Below are 21,497 nucleotides of genomic sequence, written 5' to 3' on the forward strand. Positions count from 1 at the left end.
GTACATTGTCAGGAGTGGCTCTATTTCTATACCATTTCTACTAGCAGTCTATGTTATGAAAAAATGATCAAATATTGAGTTATTAATCTAAGGGATAGTCTAGGATTGAAGATGAGTAAGCTGTGAATGACCAAAAATTCAGCACTAATTTTTTGCACAGATTCAAATGTAAAGAATTACATAAAAGCTAAAAACAATCAGAACATTTTAACTTGGAAATGCCTTGCTGTTTTCTGTCTACATGAATGTTAGAAATTGCAGTATGTGAGTTACTGTGATGGTGAAAAGAAGTTTTTCTGATGTGCTCATGAAGACGAGATTGGCTCAAACTTTGGTGTGAACTGAGGTGACTTGACTGAGGGGTTTTGTGTATGTGAGAAACATTAGATAAACACATAGAAATGCACCACTGGTTAGTGCTCAGTAGCTCAAATGAGGTGCTAGGAATTGAAGTGGGATTGACTAAAAATAAGGCAATAACTTTACTTATGTACTATCTTTCTCACCGTATGATCTTTGTTTTATTGAGTAAGAAACAGATAAACAGGTTAAAGAATTTGAGAAAGAACAAAACTTACTAATCAACAAAGTCATAAATTTGTCTTTTAACATATATGTTAGCCTAATAATACACTTAAGGAAGTGGTTCCATCTATTTTTGAAGATAAGAATTTTAAACAATTCTTAATATATGATCATTATTGTTTCATAAAAATCTATAATGCTTTAGTCTATTTTTTACTATATTTCTTGTCAAGGTAGTGAATATGAAGTTGTGATGGCATATGTTATGCCTCTTAAATAATAAAGACCCAATTAAATTAGTGCAGTTAGTCTTATTTAGTGTTTATTATATGCTCAGCACCAAGCTAGACTTTATCTTCTATCATTTATAATTATGCTAAAACTAATATACAGTGAGACCAAATTCAGTGTTTCAATCATAATGTACACATGCTGTGATCCATTAGCATTAAAAATGTTCATTGCTCTGTATATTTCATTTGTGTTCCTGGTTCTTCTTCATTACACAAAGTCTTTATGGATTAGAAGCACTTAATATAAAACATTTGAATGCTTTCTGTTTTTGAGGGGTGGCATTTTACACTGCTAAGTTATTGCTTAATTCATGTCCCATTGACGGTTGTTTCTAAAATCCATCCATTTATAAATGGGTGAGTAGCCAGATATTTTAAATGGGATTTTTTTTTTCAATACAATAGTGGTTAAAAACCTGACTTCTAGGTTAGGAGTGGAAAACAGTGATGGAGTGAACATCATACTACAAACTAACTTTGAATTTTAACCCCTTTACTTTTCTGAGTTTCCACTACCTCATATACAAAGAATAACTTTTAAATATTATGATGAATTTATGATATATTACACACATAACAGGTGATTAGTCAATGAGAGAGAACTCAGCAGGCCATCAATATTCTAAACTTAGGTTGTTAGTCTGAGTTAAATAAGACCAAGGTTGAAATCAGTTGTTCACTGTTCACCATCATTGAATACCTAGATTAGGGATGGGATAAAATATATAGAAGCAGAGGACAGAAAGGGGCTGGAGCAAGCAGAGATGAAAGTAGCTATGGATGGCGATATAGTGGAGAAAATGCTTACTACTTAGATAAAGTTTTTCCTTTTTGTGCCTATATAGAGATAAAATATATATAAAGTAAAGGGTGATATATAATGCAAGAGAGATAATACATCAGGGGAAACACTTGTCTTGCACGTGAGTGGCCCAGGTTCAATTACTGACATCTCATATACTCCCCCCTGCCCTGTCAGGAGTGATTCCTGAGTGCAGAGCTAGGAGTAAATCCTGAACACCATTGGGTATGATCAAAACAAATAAAGAGTGACTTATATACAAAGATATAAATGTTGAATTATTTTATTTTTATGATAGATGTACCACCTGGATACAAGATGCTAATAATAGGGGAAATGGGGGTTGAAGTGAATAAATGTTTGGAACTATTTTCTGCTAAGTCATAAAAATGATCTATAAAAGGTCTATTAATTGAAAAAAAGTTTTTTTATTGTACCTGCTTGTCCAGATTGGCTTTCTGTATTGCTGATAATTTCTGACCCCGTGACCAACACTGGTCCAGTCAATCTCCCAGTTTGCACAGAGCCTGGATGCAATCGGCAGTTGTTGAGGCTAGTGTTTTATTCCAAACTCTTTCTACAACTTACAATTCTTTTAGTAATGAGACAAAGAAGTGAGTATGTGAAGTTTAATTACTCTGAAGGCAGAGGTCTTGGCGGTTTAGAGCTTGTTTTGGACTGAGATAGAATTTATTTACTTCCCTGCCTGTGGCTATGGACACATCTGAGCCAGTGTGTACTCATCTGAAAATGGTGTATTAGTGAGGTCTAAAAGTAATGGAAGTTAGAGCTGGAAAGATAGTACAGTAGGTAAGGAGCTTGCCTTGCATGTACCTGACCCAAATTAGTTCCCTAGCATCCCATTTGGTCCCCTGAGCACTGCACTAATAGGAATGATCCCTGAGTGCAGTCAGAAGTAAATCCTGAGCATTACTGTTGTGACCCACCAAAAGCCTCTATAAAATAAATAGAATAAAGTTATGAAAAGAAAGAACATATGGTAAATGCTTAGTATTATATTTGGTACATAATATGTGCTTATTTGATTTATCTATGGTGCATAATAAACCACTCCAAAGTTGAGTGGCTTAGAAAATTATATGATTTCTCATGATTCTGGGGCCAGGTATTTGAGCATGACCCAGCTAAGATTTTTTTAAAAATAAATTTGCATATTTTAAACACTGTTACAGATTTGCTCTCAATACAGTTACTTCTGGCTTTCAGTGTTTTTATTTTATTTTTTAATTTTTATTTAAGCACCATAGTTACAAAATTGTTCATGGTTGAGTTTCCAACAATGCATATCTCCCTTCACCAGTGCACATTTCCTGTCACCAGTGTCCCCCAAATCCCTCTCACCTTCCTCTCTGCCTGGCTCTAGGCAGACATTTCACTTTTCTCTTTTTCACCCCCCTTTTGACACCGTGACCTGCACTATTATTAACGAAGGGGTACCATAAATGTCACTTTATCCCCTTTCAGCACCTTATTTTTGTTCAGAATTTGAGCTTTTGTTGTTGGTTTTTCTTTCCTTCCCTTTTATGAGCTAAAAAGAAATTATTTCTTTTAAGACTCAGTTCCAACTATCATTGTCATAGTGGATTCTCTACACTAACTGTACTCATCTGTCTGTGTGGCAAGCTTTCTACCATGGACTAGTCCACCTGATTCACATCTCCATTGTCTCTGGATATTATTAACATAATATCTTTTAGTTTTCTTTTACCTATAAATGAGTGAGATTATTTTATGTTTATCCCTTTCCCTCTAACACATTTCACTCCCAGCTGAGAATTTTTTCCTGCTCCACATACACTCAGCTGGATGCCATAAATTGGATATATTCAGTTGATGGCTAAACTGGGATGGAAAAAATCCCAGTCGACTCTACTTATCGATGATGGTGACCAGGGGGTGCACTGGTGAAGGATGGTGTACATTGTATGACTGAAACCCAGCAATGAACAAATTTGTAACTACAGTGCTTATATAAGGCAATTAAATGAAAAAAAAAGTTTGAGTTATTTTTGTTTTGTTTTGGAGCCACATCTGGTGGTGCTCAGAGCTCATTATTGGCTCTGTATTCAGGGGGATCATTTGAGGTGCTAGGGATGGAGGAACTCAGGTCAGATTTAAGCAAGATAAGTGCCTTATCTTTTGCACTATCACTCCATTCCAATGAAGTTTGAGCTTTTGTTGTTGGCTTTTCTTTCTTTCTTTCTTTCTTTCTTTCTTTCTTTCTTTCTTTCTTTCTTTCTTTCTTTCTTTCTTTCTTTCTTTCTTTCTTTCTTTCTTTCTTTCTTTCTTTCTTTCTTTCTTTCTTTCTTTCTTTCTTTCTTTCTTTCTTTCTTTCTTTCTTTCTTTCTTTCTTTCTTTCTTTCTTTCTTTCTTTCTTTCTTTCTTTCTTTCTTTCTTTCTTTCTTTCTTTCCCCTTTTATGGGCTAAAAGGAATTATTTTTTTTAAGACCCAGTTTATCAGTCACTTTCTTTAGAAGCACTACTGACACACCTGACTCCAAGTAAAATTGATCACTTTCTTTAAGTGTGTCTTCACTTTACCACCAAGTAATTACCACCTTAATAATACTTTTTATTGTACTAATGTTTCTATGAAGGATAACCAGGTTAACCAGGTCATCGAAAGCTGACAGCACAAGGAAATTAATTTTTATGTATCTACCATTTGCTACATGACTGGATGAGTCAAAGAGAAATATGCCTCAAGTGTAGCAATTCATTTTTTATCTTGTATCTCTAGGGCCCTGGGTTTGATCCCTGGCATTGCAAAACCTAAACAAAAAGCATAGATGAAAAACATGAAACCTTGCTCACAAGTTCTATAGATAAGGTCTATACTGAAAGTACAATGTTCAATGTAGTCATAAAAGACTGTGCAGGGTCTTATGAAAACTCTAGGAAGAAAGACTTAACTTCTTAGTTCTGTTGATATGAGTGGATCTCAGTTATGAAAACTCAAAAATTGAGCAATATACAATTAATTTAAGAAATCAAATAGGCTAGGTTGAAATAAATCAAGATTTTATAGATAAATATATGGAATACTTATGTCCATACTATAGAACGTGAGTATTTTTAGATTCTCTTCTATTACAATTGGGTGTACTTGTTCTATTTTATAAATCAAAGAATTGGCCTATATCTTTCATCTGTGTTTTTGACTTAAAGATATCCTTATGATAACTAGAAATAGAAATTCCATCTTTAGTGATAATATAGTTCAGAAATCTGAGAAGAGAAGGTCTGAAGGTGCTGTTCATTAGCAGAAATCTGAATCACAGAGTCTCAAAGCAATTAAGGCTGTTAATTGAATACTTAGATGCACAGTAGAAAAGCTCTTATGTTGCTGGAAAGGGTATTCTCAGTTTCACATTATATATACAATGCTGAAAATTTCAGAAGAAAAATATGGCTAAATACTTGGTTGTCTAGCAGTTATTTATGAATAGTGAAACATTGTTTACATGCAAAATTGCCAATTAGCTGCAACATTTAATATTTATACTTTTTTCAGATTCTGTTATAAGTTTGTCACTCCATTTACTCATGTAAAACGATGTGATTTTGCTGTCTTTCAGCTTGGTAAACATCTCTATAATGAATAGAATACTTCTATGTTTTGGATTTTGGGGCCACATCTAGTAGTGCTCAGGGCTCTGTGCTCAGGAATCCCTCCTGGAAGAGTGCAGGGAATTATATGTGATGCTGGGGGATAAAATCTGGTTTGATTGCATACAAGGAAAGTGCCTTACCCTCTGTATCATCTTTCTAGTGTCTCATCATGCCATATTTTAAAGATAATTGGTTACATATTGGGAAAATTGTAGTATCTACCCATGATTATTATTAAGGTCTTCAGGCTTTAAATACTTCAGGTTTTAAAGCAGTCTACTGCTTTGATCAATCCCAGGTTTATTGGGGTGCAAAGGAAAAATGCTGTCCAAGGAAGAATATAAGAAAATCAGGATAACAACAAAAAAAAGTGGACTTCAGTGTCTTTCAAGTTGTGTCCATGAAAGACCGGCTTTCTAGCCCTTGCTTTAAAAGGAATGATAAATGCATGCTTACTTGGAATCCACAGGGTACTCTTAAAGCTAAAATTGACTGAAAGTTTTCAGGAAGTGGTAGAATTGCATCTCTGCCCCACTTCCAGTTTTAATCCACTATTTAGACAAAATTTTTAAAACAATTTTTTATCTAATTAAAAACAGTGATTTTCAAAGTTATTAATAATTGGGTTTTAAGCATATCATATTTCAGCATCAATCCCACCACTAGTGTCAGCTCCTTTCACCAGTTCTTCCATTCTCCATCATTCTCTATTCCACCATCCCCAACTAAACCTTCCATCTTGGCAGGTACATGACAAAATTTGGTGGTTGCAGATTAGATTTAGTTTTCAATGCTGTTAAGTCTGCTTTTAGGATATATAGTTATTCCATTCTCCCATGCCACCATTACAATCCAAGTCTAGACCCCTGTTCCACCAATACTTCCCTTTCTCATCTTCCCACCTTGATTTATTTCCTTCTCTCTCCTCCACCCTAAGCTGTAGGGTCAGGGTGATCGAGGCCCCCTTTTACTATATTTACTATGTTTCCTCATCCAGCTATTTATCCAGACAAATTTCTAATAGCTTATTCAGTGATTTTTTTAAAGTGACAATCCAATCAGGTAATGAGGGCCTGGGATACAGAACTGAAAAATATCCAAAGCTGTACCACCATCTTTCTATGAGGAATCAAACATTCCTATGCAACCATAACTATGCAACAATTTAGAACTGGGCCATCAAACTCTTAACTGATACATAGTTTGTGAAAAGCACATGCAAGCAAGGATCGTTTGCAAGGATGGGGGAAAAGGAGCACTGCATGAGCACGCACACATACACACATCACTGACCTCATTATGCAAATAGATAGATTATAAAAATAAGGAGTTGATCTGACTCGGGTTTTTTTTTTTAACAGTTTTACGAGAGTGGGTATGGGGGTTGAAGTCATGAGTATTGGGTTGGGGAGAATATTTCAGAAGTAACAATGCTCCTGTGTGGATCAGAAAAGTTCCTGTTATGCAACGTGTGTGTTTCATTATTTACATGATTCCACTAGGCGATTGGGAGCTGTGTACACAGCTAAGTTGTGCATGAAGCAGCACCTTGAACTTGGAAACCAAAAGCAAACAGCCTTTCTCTATGGCCTTTCACCACTTGATCCTTTGAAATAATGTTTTTTGTTTTTGTTTTCATGGCAAGTTTCCTCTACCATCTATTGACTTCTTCAGGTTAGAATAGGTTCTTTCTTCAACATTTTTAGGAACTACAAATTTTCTTGGAAATGTTACCGTACTCATTTCCACTTTGCTCTGAGGAAGAATCAAAAAAGTAAACAGTAATGAAGATTTAAAGAAGTAAACTTGTAATTTTGGTATGGGGTTCCTTCCTTCCTTCCTTCCTTCCTTCCTTCCTTCCTTCCTTCCTTCCTTCCTTCCTTCCTTCCTTCCTTCCTTCCTTCCTTCCTTCCTTCCTTCCTTCCTTCCTTCCTTCCTTCCTTCCTTCCTTCCTTCCTTCCTTCCTTCCCTCCCTCCCTCCCTCCCTCCCTCCCTCCCTCCCTCCCTCCCTCTCTCCCTTCCAGCGCAAGGGACACTAAAAATGGTATCAGACACTGGGGGATTTCTGGAGGGTATCCTCAGCCTGCCAAGTACAAGCTGACAATTGCTGGGGTATTGGGTGGGTGGATAGAGGTGGTAGGGGGAGGCAAAGGTGGGGTGGGATTGGCACAAGTCCAGTGGGGGAGCCCACCCAGGACAAGGGCATCTTGTCCTGAACTTTCCAGTCCATAGGACCCAGTAGCCTCCAGATTATTATTATTTTTTTTTTTTTCCCCAGCGATTCAGCCTAGCCCAGGGCCACTGGGCAAAGTGGGTGGATCCTCCAACTCAGACACGCCTCTGCTGGGTTTATAAAACGTGCCAGGTCTGTGCAGCGGGAGCTTTGGCCACTGGCTGCGCTTGGCCAGGTCTTGGGAAAGGCTCTCCAGTCTCGGCACACGTCACACACACACAGACACAGACACAGACACACAGACACGCCACCTTCAGCCCAGCCCTTACAACTCCTCCAAGCGCGCCTGCAAGCGCTCCCACGCTCGCTCCAGCTCAGGACTCGTCTGCCTGGAGATCGACTGCGCCCAGGGACCCCTGACGCCTTCCCATGGCCGACTTGAGCTTCATCGAGGATTCGGTGGCCTTCCCGGAGAAGGAGGAGGACGAGGAGGAGGAAGAGGAGGGCGTGGAGTGGGGCTACGAGGAAGGTAACTAAGTGGCCGCGCGCCCTAGCGCACAGGGTCCGGCGCAGCTGAGTCCTGGCGCTCTCCACGTGGGACGCGGTCCCTGCTCGAACCCCGCAGGGTTTCATGGCACAAGATGCAGGCAGGGAGATCTGGGGTGCCAGCTGTGTGGGTTCGACCCACCCGGGAGCCTGCGGGGCAGCGCGCGCCACTGGCCCGCCTCTGGTTTGCATGGAGCTGGGGCTGCACTTTCTAAAGTCTCCAGAGTAGCCAAAAGAACAGCCAGAGGAGAGTTTTTTTCTTTTGCTCACAGGACCCAGAATGGGTCTTCTCTGAAGACCCGCGGTACTTTGTCACCGTGCCTGCAAAATGCAAGCTGAGGCTAAGTGGGCTTGGAGAGGTGACTTTAAAACAAAGTTTAGTTTCCTAGGTGGATCCCTTAAGTTATAGGGCACCGAAGAAGGAGCTGGCCAGTGGAGCTGATTGCACTTTCAGCATTAAAATCTACCTAAAATTTATCTCTTTCATTATTAAACAATGGGAAAAATAAATATTCATGCAATAAGGTAAAAGCATGCGTCTGGAAACATATGCATGCCTCAAAACACTTCATATTCTTGAGAAGGGATGTTAATGCTTTTATATCGAATGATACAAATCATCTGATTTTTTGGCTGTATTGGTGCCAAGAGTTATAGATATTTCTACACATGCTGCATTCAATTGAACCATTGATCTTTTTTTTTTTTTGGGGGGGGGGGTGTTTTTAATCATTTACCAGCACCAAAAATGTTCACATCTGTGTGTGGACAAATACAGGTAGAGCATTTAGTTAGTTAGTCCAGGAGTTTATACATAGATTTACAACTATTTGAATAGGAATACAAAGATTGCACAAATTAATATATTTTATCTGCAAAAAGACAATAATCATAGTCTCCTTAATATCTGGCATCATGGATAGTGCTTAACTATTTAATAAATATGTAATAAACAAATATTAATTAATTAATTCTTGTCCCTAGGTGTTGAGTGGGGCTTGGTGTTTCCTGATGCCAATGGGGAATATCAGTCTCCCATTAATCTAAACTCAAGAGAAGCTAGGTATGATCCCTCACTGCTGGATGTCCGTTTGTCACCAAACTATGTGGTCTGCAGAGACTGTGAAGTCACAAATGATGGGCACACCATTCAGGTGATCCTGAAGTCAAAATCAGGTATTCTAGATGATACTTTTTGCATGCTCTTATAAATATGATGTCATCTTGGAACTCTGGAATTTAGTTTGTGTGTGTTTAATGGTAGATCTAATATAAATTCATTGTAAGAATATCTTTTTCACTGAATATTTTGCCCAACTATTTTGGGAAACATTTTAGAAAGGATAAAAAGATGCCAGAATGTAGATGTAAGTTTCATTGTTTTACTCTGTGTAATGGTCCTGCAACAACTTTAGATGGTCAGCTTAACACTGGAATTTGAGGAAAGATATCTGTAGTTGTATCATTCTACATTTTACTGCAAATTCTTCTACTGCTCTATAAACTACTGAGGGGGATTTATTGCCCTAATGTGGCTTTTAAGACAGATCTTATAAAATACTTTTCTTCATTGTATTAATATGAGCAGAACAACATGGTTGTTGGGCCACATAAGCTATGCTCAGGGCTTTACCTGAGTACAGGGGACCATATGGCATGCCAGGGATCAAGCCTGGATTAGCTGCAAGAAAGGCAAGGGACTTACCTGCTGTACTATCTCTTGACCCTGGAACAGTTATTTTTGATCTTTCAAGAAATGCTCATGAGGTTGGCTGCCATTTTCAGCTATACTTGGTGAACCAACCTGAAGTTCAATACTTGGGCCTGGCTTTGTAATCCTTGATGTTATTTAGGGCCACTAGGTAGTATTCAAATTGTCAGTTGCTCTATAGGATCAATTTTAGGGTTCAGTCATTTGAACTATCTCCCTGACTAACAGAAAGACTCATAACTAATAGGTATAAAAAAGACCATTTAAACACAGCACAATTTTTTTCTCTTTTCCCTCCAGTGATGGATAAACATTTTTGTTTTGGGGCCATACCTCGTGGCGCTCCGTGGTTACTCCTGGCTCTGTGCTCAGATATCATTCCTGGCAGGCTCGGGGGATCATATGGGATGTCAGGAACTGAACCCAGGCTCGTTCTGGGTTAACAGCGTGCAATGCAAACACCCTACCACTGTGCTATCACTTTGGCTTCTTGATGAAATTCTAAAAAATATTTCAAGTAACATGGCATTATAATAATTTTGAGTGTATTTTAATGAAGCATTAAATACATAAATTATATGAATCTCAAAACTAAAAGTTCAGTCTTAAAATTTATTAAAATAAATGTTCAGTTTCATTTTTTGTCATAGAGCTGAACTTTTTACCCTATTTACCTCCCCTCTTTCCCTTTCTCTTCTGTTAGTCATTAATTAGGTCTTACAGTCTAAAAATTATAATGATATTTAGCTTGTTTGGTTGACTGCAAAATATTAAAAGGCAGACAAAGCATTCTTTTACTTATTTTTAAGGTCCTGTTTACTTCTTGGAATCTGTTTAAGTCTGAAATAATTTGTCATGAAGCATTGGGCAATTACCAGAGAAACTTGCCTTTGGCTCACCTGTGCAGAAAAAACACAGAGTCTTTCAAATTAGCATTTACATGATTTTCATAGCATTTCCCCCTTGGAAAAATTATACAATGATAATATATTAAACTGTGCTTAGTAAACATATTGTGCTCAAATTATTTATAAGTAGATATGTTTTGAACTTCAAATAATGAAATCTTTATCATCAGGCAGGGAAACTATGGAGTTTTTATTAATTGTGAATGATACTGAGCTTTATCAAGTTATAGGTATTGCCCAAAACAGATTCTAGATATAACTGATATTTAGTTATAGAGAAAGTTTTAAGAGCAAAAATAAAATTTATTTGGAACCCTTTTTTCCTCTTGAATTTGCATATGTGTCTTTTTCCAGAGGGACAATTTTCTGCTTTATTTCCCTTACTACTTGTTCTTCCCCTTTTCCTTTTCCTTCCCCTTCTGGTATTCCTACAATTCGTAGATTATTTCTTTTGTCTTTGTTTATTAAGCACCTTACATTTTCTTCCAATGTTTTGTTTCTCATTTCTTTGTTGACTTCTTTGTTGTTTCTGGCTTGTATTTTTTTTTTTTTTTTTTGGTGTTTGGGTCACACCTGGCAGTGCTCAGGGGTTATTCCTGGCTCCACGCTCAGAAATCACTCCTGCAGGCATGGGGGACCATATGAGATGCTTGGATTTGAACCAATGACCTTCTGCATGAAAGGCAAACGCCTTACCTCCATGCTATCTCTCAGGCCCCTCTGGCTTGTATTTTGTCTTCGTATTTATTCGTACTATTCTCTATGTATGTAATTCTGCTATTGTGGCTTGCTAGCATGTTTTTTAGTTCCCTTAGTTCTGTTTGTATGGACTCTCATCTTCTGATAGAACTCTTCTTTGAGTTGGGTGAATTGCTCATCTGTGGATTTCTTAATTTCTTTGGTTAGTAATTCTTTGAATTCCATTGCTAAGACAGTAAATGCTGATTTTAGGTCTTCATCTATTAAGTACATGCATTTTGCAGGACTTAGAAATTTGTTAGAATTTCTTTCCATATCTCCAACTGTTGATGTCATCCTTAGTGTCCCTATTGTTCTTTGCATAGGGTGGGTTGGGGTATTGAAATTTCAGGGTATAGCACCTGAGCGGGTTATGGCAGGGACTGCTCAGGGGTTGAACCCTGCTCTCAGTTCTCCCTCCCTTCTATCTCATCTGTGGGATGACCCAAGACCTCCTCTGACCTGCTGGCATCTGTGCAGGGTTATGGTGATGACTGGGCAAAAATAAAATTTAATCAGAATTTTTTGGTGAGATATCTATTGTAGGACATCATGAAATGTTTTCTAGATACATAATACAAGTATTTAATGTGCAGGAAGATAAAATACTTTAAGATAATATAAAATATTGGTGTGTTGCCATGTCTTTGTACTTCTAGAGAATAAATATTTATTTATCTGTACAGCAAAAATGCATTTCTCATTATGATCATGGTGACTGTTGGCTGTATAAAACAGATAAGATGGTTTTTGAGGATTTCGTAGTTCAGCACATTGGCTTTCAATTTAAAAAATAAATTGGTTTGGTACAACGTTTTGGTGTCCAGGGCCCACTCCGATTTTTGCCCCAATGCTCTGTGGCCTTTCCTAGTGCTTTGGGGACCAGGGGGATGTCAGGGACAAAACTCAGCCTTCCTACATGACAAACTTTTGATCTTACCCTTTGAGCCATCCCTAAACCATGTTTGCACCCTGAAACCATATGCCAGTTTGCACACTGGTCTGTGGGTCAATGCATGATAATAACAAAGTGAGAACTCAGCACTGTGCTTTTTATTAGTAGAAATATGAATGTCTAGGCTCAGAAATATTGTAGATACATTTGAGGGTGACTAAGTAAGTGAAAATGCCATCTGTTAAGACATGCTGTGTATTATGCTCCCATAACATCCTATTATAAATCTTGCTCTAAGAGCAAATTTATTTGATCAGTTTGAATCTATAGTTATTTTGGTGCCTTCTCAGTCAAAACATCATAACAGTTTTTCTTACCTCACTTCAAATAAAACCAGGCAGTCTCTTCAAGCTATACCATAGCCATGCCTTTATAGTAGTTTATTTGTTTGTTTGTTTTGGGCTACACCCGGTGATGCTCAGGGGGTTACTCCTGGCAATTAGCTCAGAAATCACTGCTGGCTTGGGGGACCATATGGGACACCAGGTGTTTGTGTGTGTGTGTGTGTGTGTGTGTGTGTGTGTGTGTGTGTGTGTGTGTGTGTGAGAAATCGTGGTTTATCCTAGGTCAGCCACATGCAAGGCAAACACCCTACCACTGTGCCACCACTCCGGCCTCTATAGTAGTTTCTATATCAGCTTTTACCTTTCTTCCCTTCTGTTTTCTTCCATTCTTCACTCAGACCATCAAGAAAAATCTTTCTTTCTATCTCTATCTAGATTTAATTTTGGACTCACACTTCAGACTCCTTATTCTTGCCTCCTCATAGACCAGTGTCTTCAAATGCTTTATTTTCCTCTTATGCTACTACAATAATTTCTTCTCTCTTTCTCTTGACTATGTCTCCAAACTTAAGAGTAAAAAAGAAGAGTATTAAGAAAAATAATATTATTATACTTGGACCAGTTGGTTGTTCTTTATGGGTTAAACTTATTAAAGGTCTATGAGTCCTGAATAGCTACCTGACTATTTCCTTATTTCATTCATTCTAATGAAGAAGAGGATATGAGAAGAATTGAGATATTGCAATAATATTGTATTGCTCTGTGTCACTGATTATACTCAATCTTTCCCACTAAAGCTTCTTTCTCTGGAGGGAACCACTTTTAAAGCTGAGCTATCCCTCCATGCCTTCCCCTCCATATTTAATAGTCCTGTGCTTATACTGAGACCTACTTTTTAGTAAAATGAGGCTCGCTTTTGGATTGCCTTCTTCCCCCCACTTGATTTTGCTTTCCTATAGTCTTAGTATACTTAAAATTACAATTTAATTTTGATAAATTATCTTTTTTATTACTATAAATGTTGTTTCCAGCTGAGAATATATTCATTTTTATTTATTGAACAATGTCATTTTCTCCACCCCTGGGGTTAATGTTTTTCTTGTTATTTAGTATTTTATTAATCAGTCATGTCTTAATTTCCAAATTGAGAAGGCATATGTCCTCTCAGTACCAGATACAAATAATTTTTTTCCTCTTATTTGACCTTTCTTCAAACCACCTATCCACACCCCTTGTCTTCTCTGCTTCTGCCAAAGGCATTGCTCTGCAGGTCTAAGCTTTGGAATTGCAACTCCCTGATTTTTGAGCCTAAGACATTTTTATATTTTGGCTCTATGTTCAGTCTCTCACGTTCAAGTTCACATTTTCTAGATTGCTTTGCCTTCTTCTTGTGGGGTTCTTCCTTCATTGTTGGGACTATTCTGATGTATATCTTCCTACAGTCCATTTTCTGAGAAGCGCATGTAAATGCAAATGTCTGCTTATGCTTTCAGTGTACCTTGCACTGCATTAGAGTTTGCCTAATGTAGTTTGCCAGTGTAGTTTAGGCTGAAAACATTCTTTCAGATCTTGGACGGCCATTGCTACATTACCTCTGGCTTCCACTGTTGGAGCAGATCAATTATTTTAATGCTTTGGGACCATGCATAGTGATGTGTGGGGTTCATCTGGTACAAGGGACTGAAAACAAGGATCATAGAAAAGTCTGTGCTTTATTAATTGACTCACAGTATGAGTATCATTCCTCCTCAGGTAACCCTGGCAGTTTTTATTTTAGTAATTTATTTAATGGGGTTTGGGACTACACCCAGCAGTGCTCAGGGATCACTTCTGGTGGTGCTTGGGGACCAGAATTCTGGGAATCTAATTTCTTCCTTTTTATTGAGATAGCATTAATATTCAAGTCTATATATATATATATAAGTCTATATATATATAAGTCTATATATATATAAGTCTATATATATATACCCCCAAACAAAAAATATATATATATTGTTTGTTTTATTTGTTTTTGGGTCACACCCTGTGGCACTCAGGGCTCTATGCTCAGAAATCGCTCCTGGCAGGCTTGGGGGCACCATATGGGAAGCTGGGATTCAGAGCACCGTCCTTTTGCATCTAAGGCAAACGCCCTACCACTGTGCTATCTCTCTCGCCACTACAAGTCTATATTTTAGGGTATTTTTTTCCCCAAACTTATTGGCTTACTGCCCCATTTTCAGAAAAAAAAAATCACTCAGGCTTTCCCCCACCCACACCCCGGAAATCTACCTTCTCTAAGCAGGCAATTATGAAGCAAGCACGTCCTGGTTACACCGACTATTGTTACTGCTATTCCTTTTATTGAATATGGAAGATTTTATCATCTCTTACACTAGAGCCAACAATTCATACCTCTGTCATTGGGCACGTTAGTTGTTCTCATTTGGTTATTTTAAATTGGGCTAGAATGAATGTAGGCATGCATCTATATTTTTGAAGAAATATTTTTTGTGTTTTTATTTTAGCTAGATTATATGACCTTTTAATTTTTCCCTATTTGAAAGTTTGTAAGAGTTTCTTTTTCTTGCCATAGATGTTTAGTATTCATGAATCTAAATTATTTTTCCACCCTTTGTACTAGATGTAGGAGGTAGGTTCTTTCAATCAGGATGAGTATTTTATTTGTTACAGTTTACTCCACATTATTTCACTAAAAAATGTTCAGAGTGTTTTTCTTTAGTTACTCTTGTTTTCTCCTAGCCATTTTCTTTTTCTTTTCTTTCTTTTTATTTTTTGGGGGGTAGTCACACCCGGCTGTGCTCAGGGGTTACTCCTGGCTCTATGCTCAGAAATCGCCCCTGGCAGGTAGAAGGGGACCATATGGGATGTTGGGATTTGAACCACCGTCCTTCTGCATGAAAGGCAAATACCTTACCTCCATGCTATCTCTCCGGCCCAGCCATTTTCTTTTTTAATTAACATATTTCCTTAACATATTTTTCTGTTTTTCTACTATTGAGCTTTTAATGCTCACTTATATTTTAATTTCTAAAAATTGTTGATTTTGTGATTTTTCTAAAAGTTTTTAATATTACACCCTGATTTATCAAGTTGTTCATAATATAGTTGTTTCATGCATTAATGTTTCAACACCAGTCCCACTACCAATGTGACCTTGTCTTTACCATCATCCCCAATTTTCCACCTACAGCCATAGCCTATCCTCTTGCAAACACAAACAAATTTACTTCATATTGCTTTTTACAACACAGAGGCACATGAAATTATCAAAATAAGGGTCAATAAAGATCAATTTTTGTTATATCTCTCCATGGTGTTAGTATAGTCAGTATCTAGGGATTTACCGGCTGTAGTTGGTGCTAGTTGAGCCTTCTATGTTGCTATTTAGACTCACTGAGCTTGGGAGAGTCCCATCAGATTTTCTGTATTGACACTACTATAAAATCTCGAGGTATTGTGTGGCTGCATGTGATCATGCAGTCTAGGATTTATATATCTGAGAGAATTTGGTGGCTTGGAATTTTAATAAGGTTAAGTCTTGGAGCTGGCCATTTTTGTTCGAGAAAATGGAGTGTGGTTCATGCAGAAAAGGGACTCTTATCCTGACTTCCTTTCTGAGAATGCGGCAAAGGTATCAGCCAGGACCAGGCCACATGGGAAGTATCAGAGGTCTTTATTTTCTTGTAAATTTTAGTGGAGGAGCTGTGCCATTTTTCTGCCAGAAAGATGGGTGACTATGGCAGGGCAGCAGAATTTTCTTGTGGCAGGGTGTGTTTGTGTGTGTGGGAGGGTGTAGAATGGGAAAAGTTTCAATCTAATCCCTTTTGAAAGAATAAATCCCAGAATTTTCAGCTCTGTAGTCTAATCTTATTCCTCCCAACCAGTTTTTAAAAATTAGCACCCAGGGTTTGGGGAGATAGTAGGTTAAGGTACTTATCTTGCATAGGACCAAACTTGTCTTGACCCTAGGCATTTCAATGATCCTCTCAACATCACCAAGAGTTTATCCCTGAGCACAGAGATAGGAGTAAGCCCTGAGCACTACTTGATATGACCCCACAAAAAAACAAAAATCATATATAATATTTATTTTATTCATTCAGGATTATTGTACATTATTATGTATATATTTATCTATACCTTTGTATTTTTCCTGTTCCGTTGATTTTTGTTTTTCTTTTCTGTTTGTTTCTCTCTCTCTGGTTTTGCTTCTTGAATTAAGAGGTCCTTTACTCATACTTAGGAATGAATCCACACAGTGGATTACCTACTCTTCACATGAGTGGGGTCTGCAGTCTGGTTAGTTTTACCATCATAAGAGCAGCTAAGATCTAACTGTGTTGCAGGAGAAGTCTTTTATTGGTTGTTATTTGTAAGCAGGGGCTGCAACCAGCAGTCCTGGGAGCCTGGGCACTGTTTCCAGTGATAATTAGCCCTTTGGTGTGGGCCTTTCTGTTCAGTATTCAGTCCTGGTAGGTTTTCAGGATTACCCTTTGATGCTGGGAATTGAATTGAGGGCCTTACAGAAGCTAGGCATGTGCTTTATTTAAACTATCTCCCTGGCCCACTTTTTTAAGGCTTTATTTCCTGGGGAGTGGGAGGGTGGTAGTTCACAGCCAGCTGAGTGTTGACACAGCATTCTGGGTGTTGACCACACACAGGTGGGTCCCTGTTTGCTGTATTCATTTTCCCTTCATCTTCTGCCAGGATGGGGAAGCAGGTGCGTGATCATGGCATATGGGATAGGGGAGGTTTTATCTGCTCTTATGCAAGAGTTCAAATTTATTTTCTTTTAACCATTGTAACTCCAGAGTCACAAGTCCTTAGAGACCCCACTTCTAAATCCTTTCTGAGTTCTGAGGTAGAAATTAGTATGTTGGGTGGGGAGGAGGGAGATTTGGGACATTGGTGATGGGAATGTTGCACTGGTGATGGGTGGTGTTCTTTACATGACTGAAACCCAAACACAATCATGTATGTAATCAAGGTGTTTAAATAAAGTATTAAAAAAATAAAAATAAAATAAAATAATTTAAAAAAAAAAACCAAATTAGTATGACATTTTTGTTGTCCCTCTCTTACAAAAGGTCTTTCTGCTTTTTTGTTTTGCTAAATCAGTTAGCAGTAACTTCCAAATCCCTCTTTTTTTTTGTGGGGATGACATCTCTAATATGTGCCCCCTATACCTGTTCATTCTGCTCTAGAAAATACGTGGCCCTTCCCTTTTTGGGTAGCCACACCTGGAAATGCTCAGGGGATACTTCTTGTTCTGTACTCAGGAATTAATCTTGGTGCTGCTTGGGGGACCAATTGCCAAGGATCAACCCCAGTTTGGCTGTATGCAAGGCAAAAGCCCTACTCACTGTACTATTACACCAGTCACCAAATATGTGCCCTTTTTAATTTATTGAGGATTTATGAAGAGGCTATAAAATATAAGATATATACTCAGTTCCTATATACTATATCCCCAGTTACTATATACATATATCAGAATATAGTTACTGAGTATTTGGACTGTTCAAAAGCTCCTACTCTGAGCTCTGCCTTTTCATCCCTCTTTAACAATTTCTCTGGAAACTACAGAACTTTTTAATGTTTCCATGCTTTTTCCCTTTCCACATGACATATAGTTGGAATTGTACAACATGTAGAATTCTTAGATGAATTTCTTTCATTTTGTAATATGTTTTTAAGATTTCTTTGATGCTGTCTTTTTATTTATTAATTTTTAGGTTTTGGGACACACAAATGCATTTTGAGGCCTTACTCCTGGCTTTGTATGCACAGATTAATCTTGGTAAGGCTCAGGGGACCATAATGGGGTGCCAGGGATTGAGCCTAGTTAAGATGTGTGCAAGACAAGTTCCAATGCACTATACTATCTCTCTGATCTCTGCTGTCTTGAATAAAAAATATAGAGATGTGAGATTATTTTTTTTAAATAATAACTCATTTTATACCACAGCATTGAGACCTTCAGGCTTTTAGTGACCTGGACTTACAATTTATGTTTTGTTTTATCTTTGTTTATATCAAACTTTTATCAAAAATTGCCCAAAGGTCTATAGTCATATAGTATGCTTTAAATATTTACAAATACTATGGTAAAAATTTAATTAAAAATTTATTTTGATGTTTGAATCCCACCAGGCAGTGTAGGGGTGTGGCCACTTCTGGCTCTCTGCTGGGGAATTGTTCTTGGTATCTGGTGGGACCATTTCGTGTCAGAAATCAAACCCAGGCTTCCTTTTGCAATATATGTACTCAGCTTTCTGAGCTACCTGCTTCCTAAATTAAAATGTTTGCATGTTGCTTTAGGATAATTAACTTGTCTAGACCGAAAAAAAGGAGATTTGGGAGAAATCAGGAACCATTTTAAAAGTTACTGCAACAGACTTCTTTACCTGGGTTTCTTTTACTTTTCTGCTGGTGGTATCAGTGGAAAGGAAAGTATGACATGGAGAAATTTTTGAGGTACCAGGTGAAAAAAATCTTCCATGGTTGAATATGTGAAACTGGAATAGTGAGGATCTCAAGAAGACTGGGTTGGGTGGATGCCTTTTATCTGGACTACATTTTGTCACCTTTCTTTGACTTCTGTGATCTGCTTAGTTCAAAACAACAGAGTATTCCTTCTAATGTGAAGTTGAATCAATCAAACAACATATTCCTGACTACACAATGACTAGACTATTGGACTAGTTGGCTTTTTGGAGAACATTACTAAGTGCACTATATGCCCATCAATTTTTCTCTAGGACACTTGAATCACTGTATTTAATGTTTTAGTATAGAAAGGCAAATTAAAATGGAAACTGCAGTGGTATAAAGGATAGGCTCAAGTGTAAAAATATAATTATAGAATTTTTGCTGGAGGTATTTGATACTTGCTATAAATAGTGTAAACATGTATAATAAATAGAATGGCATTTCAAAATCTTATGCCAAATAGTGTGTTAAAAGTAATAAATTAAGATAAGTTTACAATTATTTGTTATATTTTAATTTTTATAATTTCAATTAAAAACAACATTGCTTGGGGCCAGATTTAGATGAGTGATCATTAAGATATGGTATATATAACATAAACAATACTGCTATTAATAATATATTGTCACATTATATATTATTATATTTATAATATACTATTATATAATATATAATTATCTATCCTATATAATGGAATACGACATAACTCATAACTATAAAGAATGATGAAAGAATGCAATTTACTGCAATATGGATGTGACTAGAAGATATCATATTAACTGAAGAAAGGCAGAGGAATAGGGTAAATACGAATGATATCATTAATATGTGGTTTTTAGAATAACTGCATGAGGGAATGCAATGGTTTAAAAAAGGATTACCTAGCTCATTCTTTCTTTCAGGGTCTATTGAGAAGAAGGAAATAGAGTGGAGGTGCAGGGAGACAAATGTGAAATAATGGGGGACAGGAATCAAATGGATTCAGGCTCATTGGTGTTTTTAAGAAAGGATGGAAGTAAATATCCAGACCATGGAGTGAACAACCCTGAGATATGATAACCAAATTTTAAAAGTGCTTGAAAAGATGGTAGACTGGGAGGAGGAGGTATGGGAAGGAACCTGGGATAATTGGTTGAGGAAGGTTGACACTAGTGTTAAAATTGGCTCTGTAACATTATATATCTAAAATTTGTCTATAAATAACTTTTTTGTAAATCATTGTGCTTTAGCTAATTTAAAAAATGTTATTATGTGATTTAATAGGGATTTAGACCCTTTCTGGTAGGAAGGCTGCCTGGAAAAGTATGGAGGGTGCTCAGTAAACTCAGAATTGAGCTGCCATATGACCCAGTAATCACAGTCTTGGGTATCTATACCCAAGATAGAAAGACATTCATCCAAAAATCTGTACGTACTGCACTATTAATTGCAGCACTCAGCACAATAGCCAAGATTTGGAATCAAACTACAGCAGACAAGTGTATTATGAAGATATGATAAACATATACAATGGAATACTGAGGAATGATGTAATAATGCAATTTGCAGCAACCTGGATGGAACTGGAAGATAATATGATATTTTTGTTTGTTTGTTTTTGGGCCATACCTGGTGGCACTCAGGGTTTTTTCCTGGCTCTGTGCTCAGAAATCACTCCTGGCAGGCTTGGGGGACCATATGGGATGCCAGTAATTGAACCTGGGTCTGTCCTTGGTCTTCTGTATACAAGGCTGTGCTATTGCTCTGGCCCCAACTATGTTAAATGAAATAAGCCAGAAGAGGACAGATAAAACAATATCCCTTATTTGTGGTATTTAGAATAACTCTACGAAGAAACACAATGGTCTAAATGGGAGTTGTCTTGAACACCTTGGCCCCAGAGGAGAAGGAAAGAAACTGAGTGGAGGAGAAAAATAAACATGAAAGAATGTGGGCCAAGTGGTCTCAGGTGCATTGGTGAAGATTAAAAAGGTCAGAACTAAATATCCAAACCAAAGTTAATAACAATAAAGAGACCCCAAACTATAACAATCTAAACATAAAATGGGTCTGTTATAGTGGCAGGCCAGGGGTCAAATGCTGGGAACATTGGTGGAGAGAGTTTGACATTGATGGTGAGATTAGCCCAGATTTTTCTGAAAGCCAACCATGAAGGACTTCATAAATCACAATGGTTTCAATAAAATAAAATAAAAAAAACATAAATATTAAAACATATTATTAAGTCAAATTAATATGGTGACAGAATTATCACATAGAAAGAAGTGAATGTTAGGGTGTTATTGTTCTAAGAGGGTTAAACATTCTAACATCTTATTATTTAGCAATTTTACATATACCATCTGTCACATTATACACACATTTGTGTATATAGACAATATTTTTAGCTCATATGACACTTAAGCATTTATCACAGAAGGCTTATAATATC

At 37.3% G+C, this 21,497-nt stretch overlaps 1 protein-coding gene across 1 annotated transcript in view; it reads left to right on the plus strand.

The window, feature by feature from the left end:
- Positions 1 to 7,627: 7,627 nt before the first annotated feature.
- The window catches only part of CA8 (carbonic anhydrase 8), a 92,021-nt gene continuing 78,151 nt past the window's right edge, over positions 7,628 to 21,497 (plus strand). Inside the window, exons 1-2 of the mRNA XM_049781966.1 lie at positions 7,628 to 7,955; positions 8,957 to 9,148. Of these exons, the coding sequence (XP_049637923.1) occupies positions 7,856 to 7,955; positions 8,957 to 9,148 (292 nt within the window). The 5' untranslated portion in view covers positions 7,628 to 7,855. The remainder of the gene's footprint in view (positions 7,956 to 8,956; positions 9,149 to 21,497) is intronic.

This window comes from Suncus etruscus, chromosome 10, assembly GCF_024139225.1.
Source record: "Suncus etruscus isolate mSunEtr1 chromosome 10, mSunEtr1.pri.cur, whole genome shotgun sequence".
Classification (NCBI taxonomy): Eukaryota; Metazoa; Chordata; class Mammalia; order Eulipotyphla; family Soricidae; genus Suncus; species Suncus etruscus.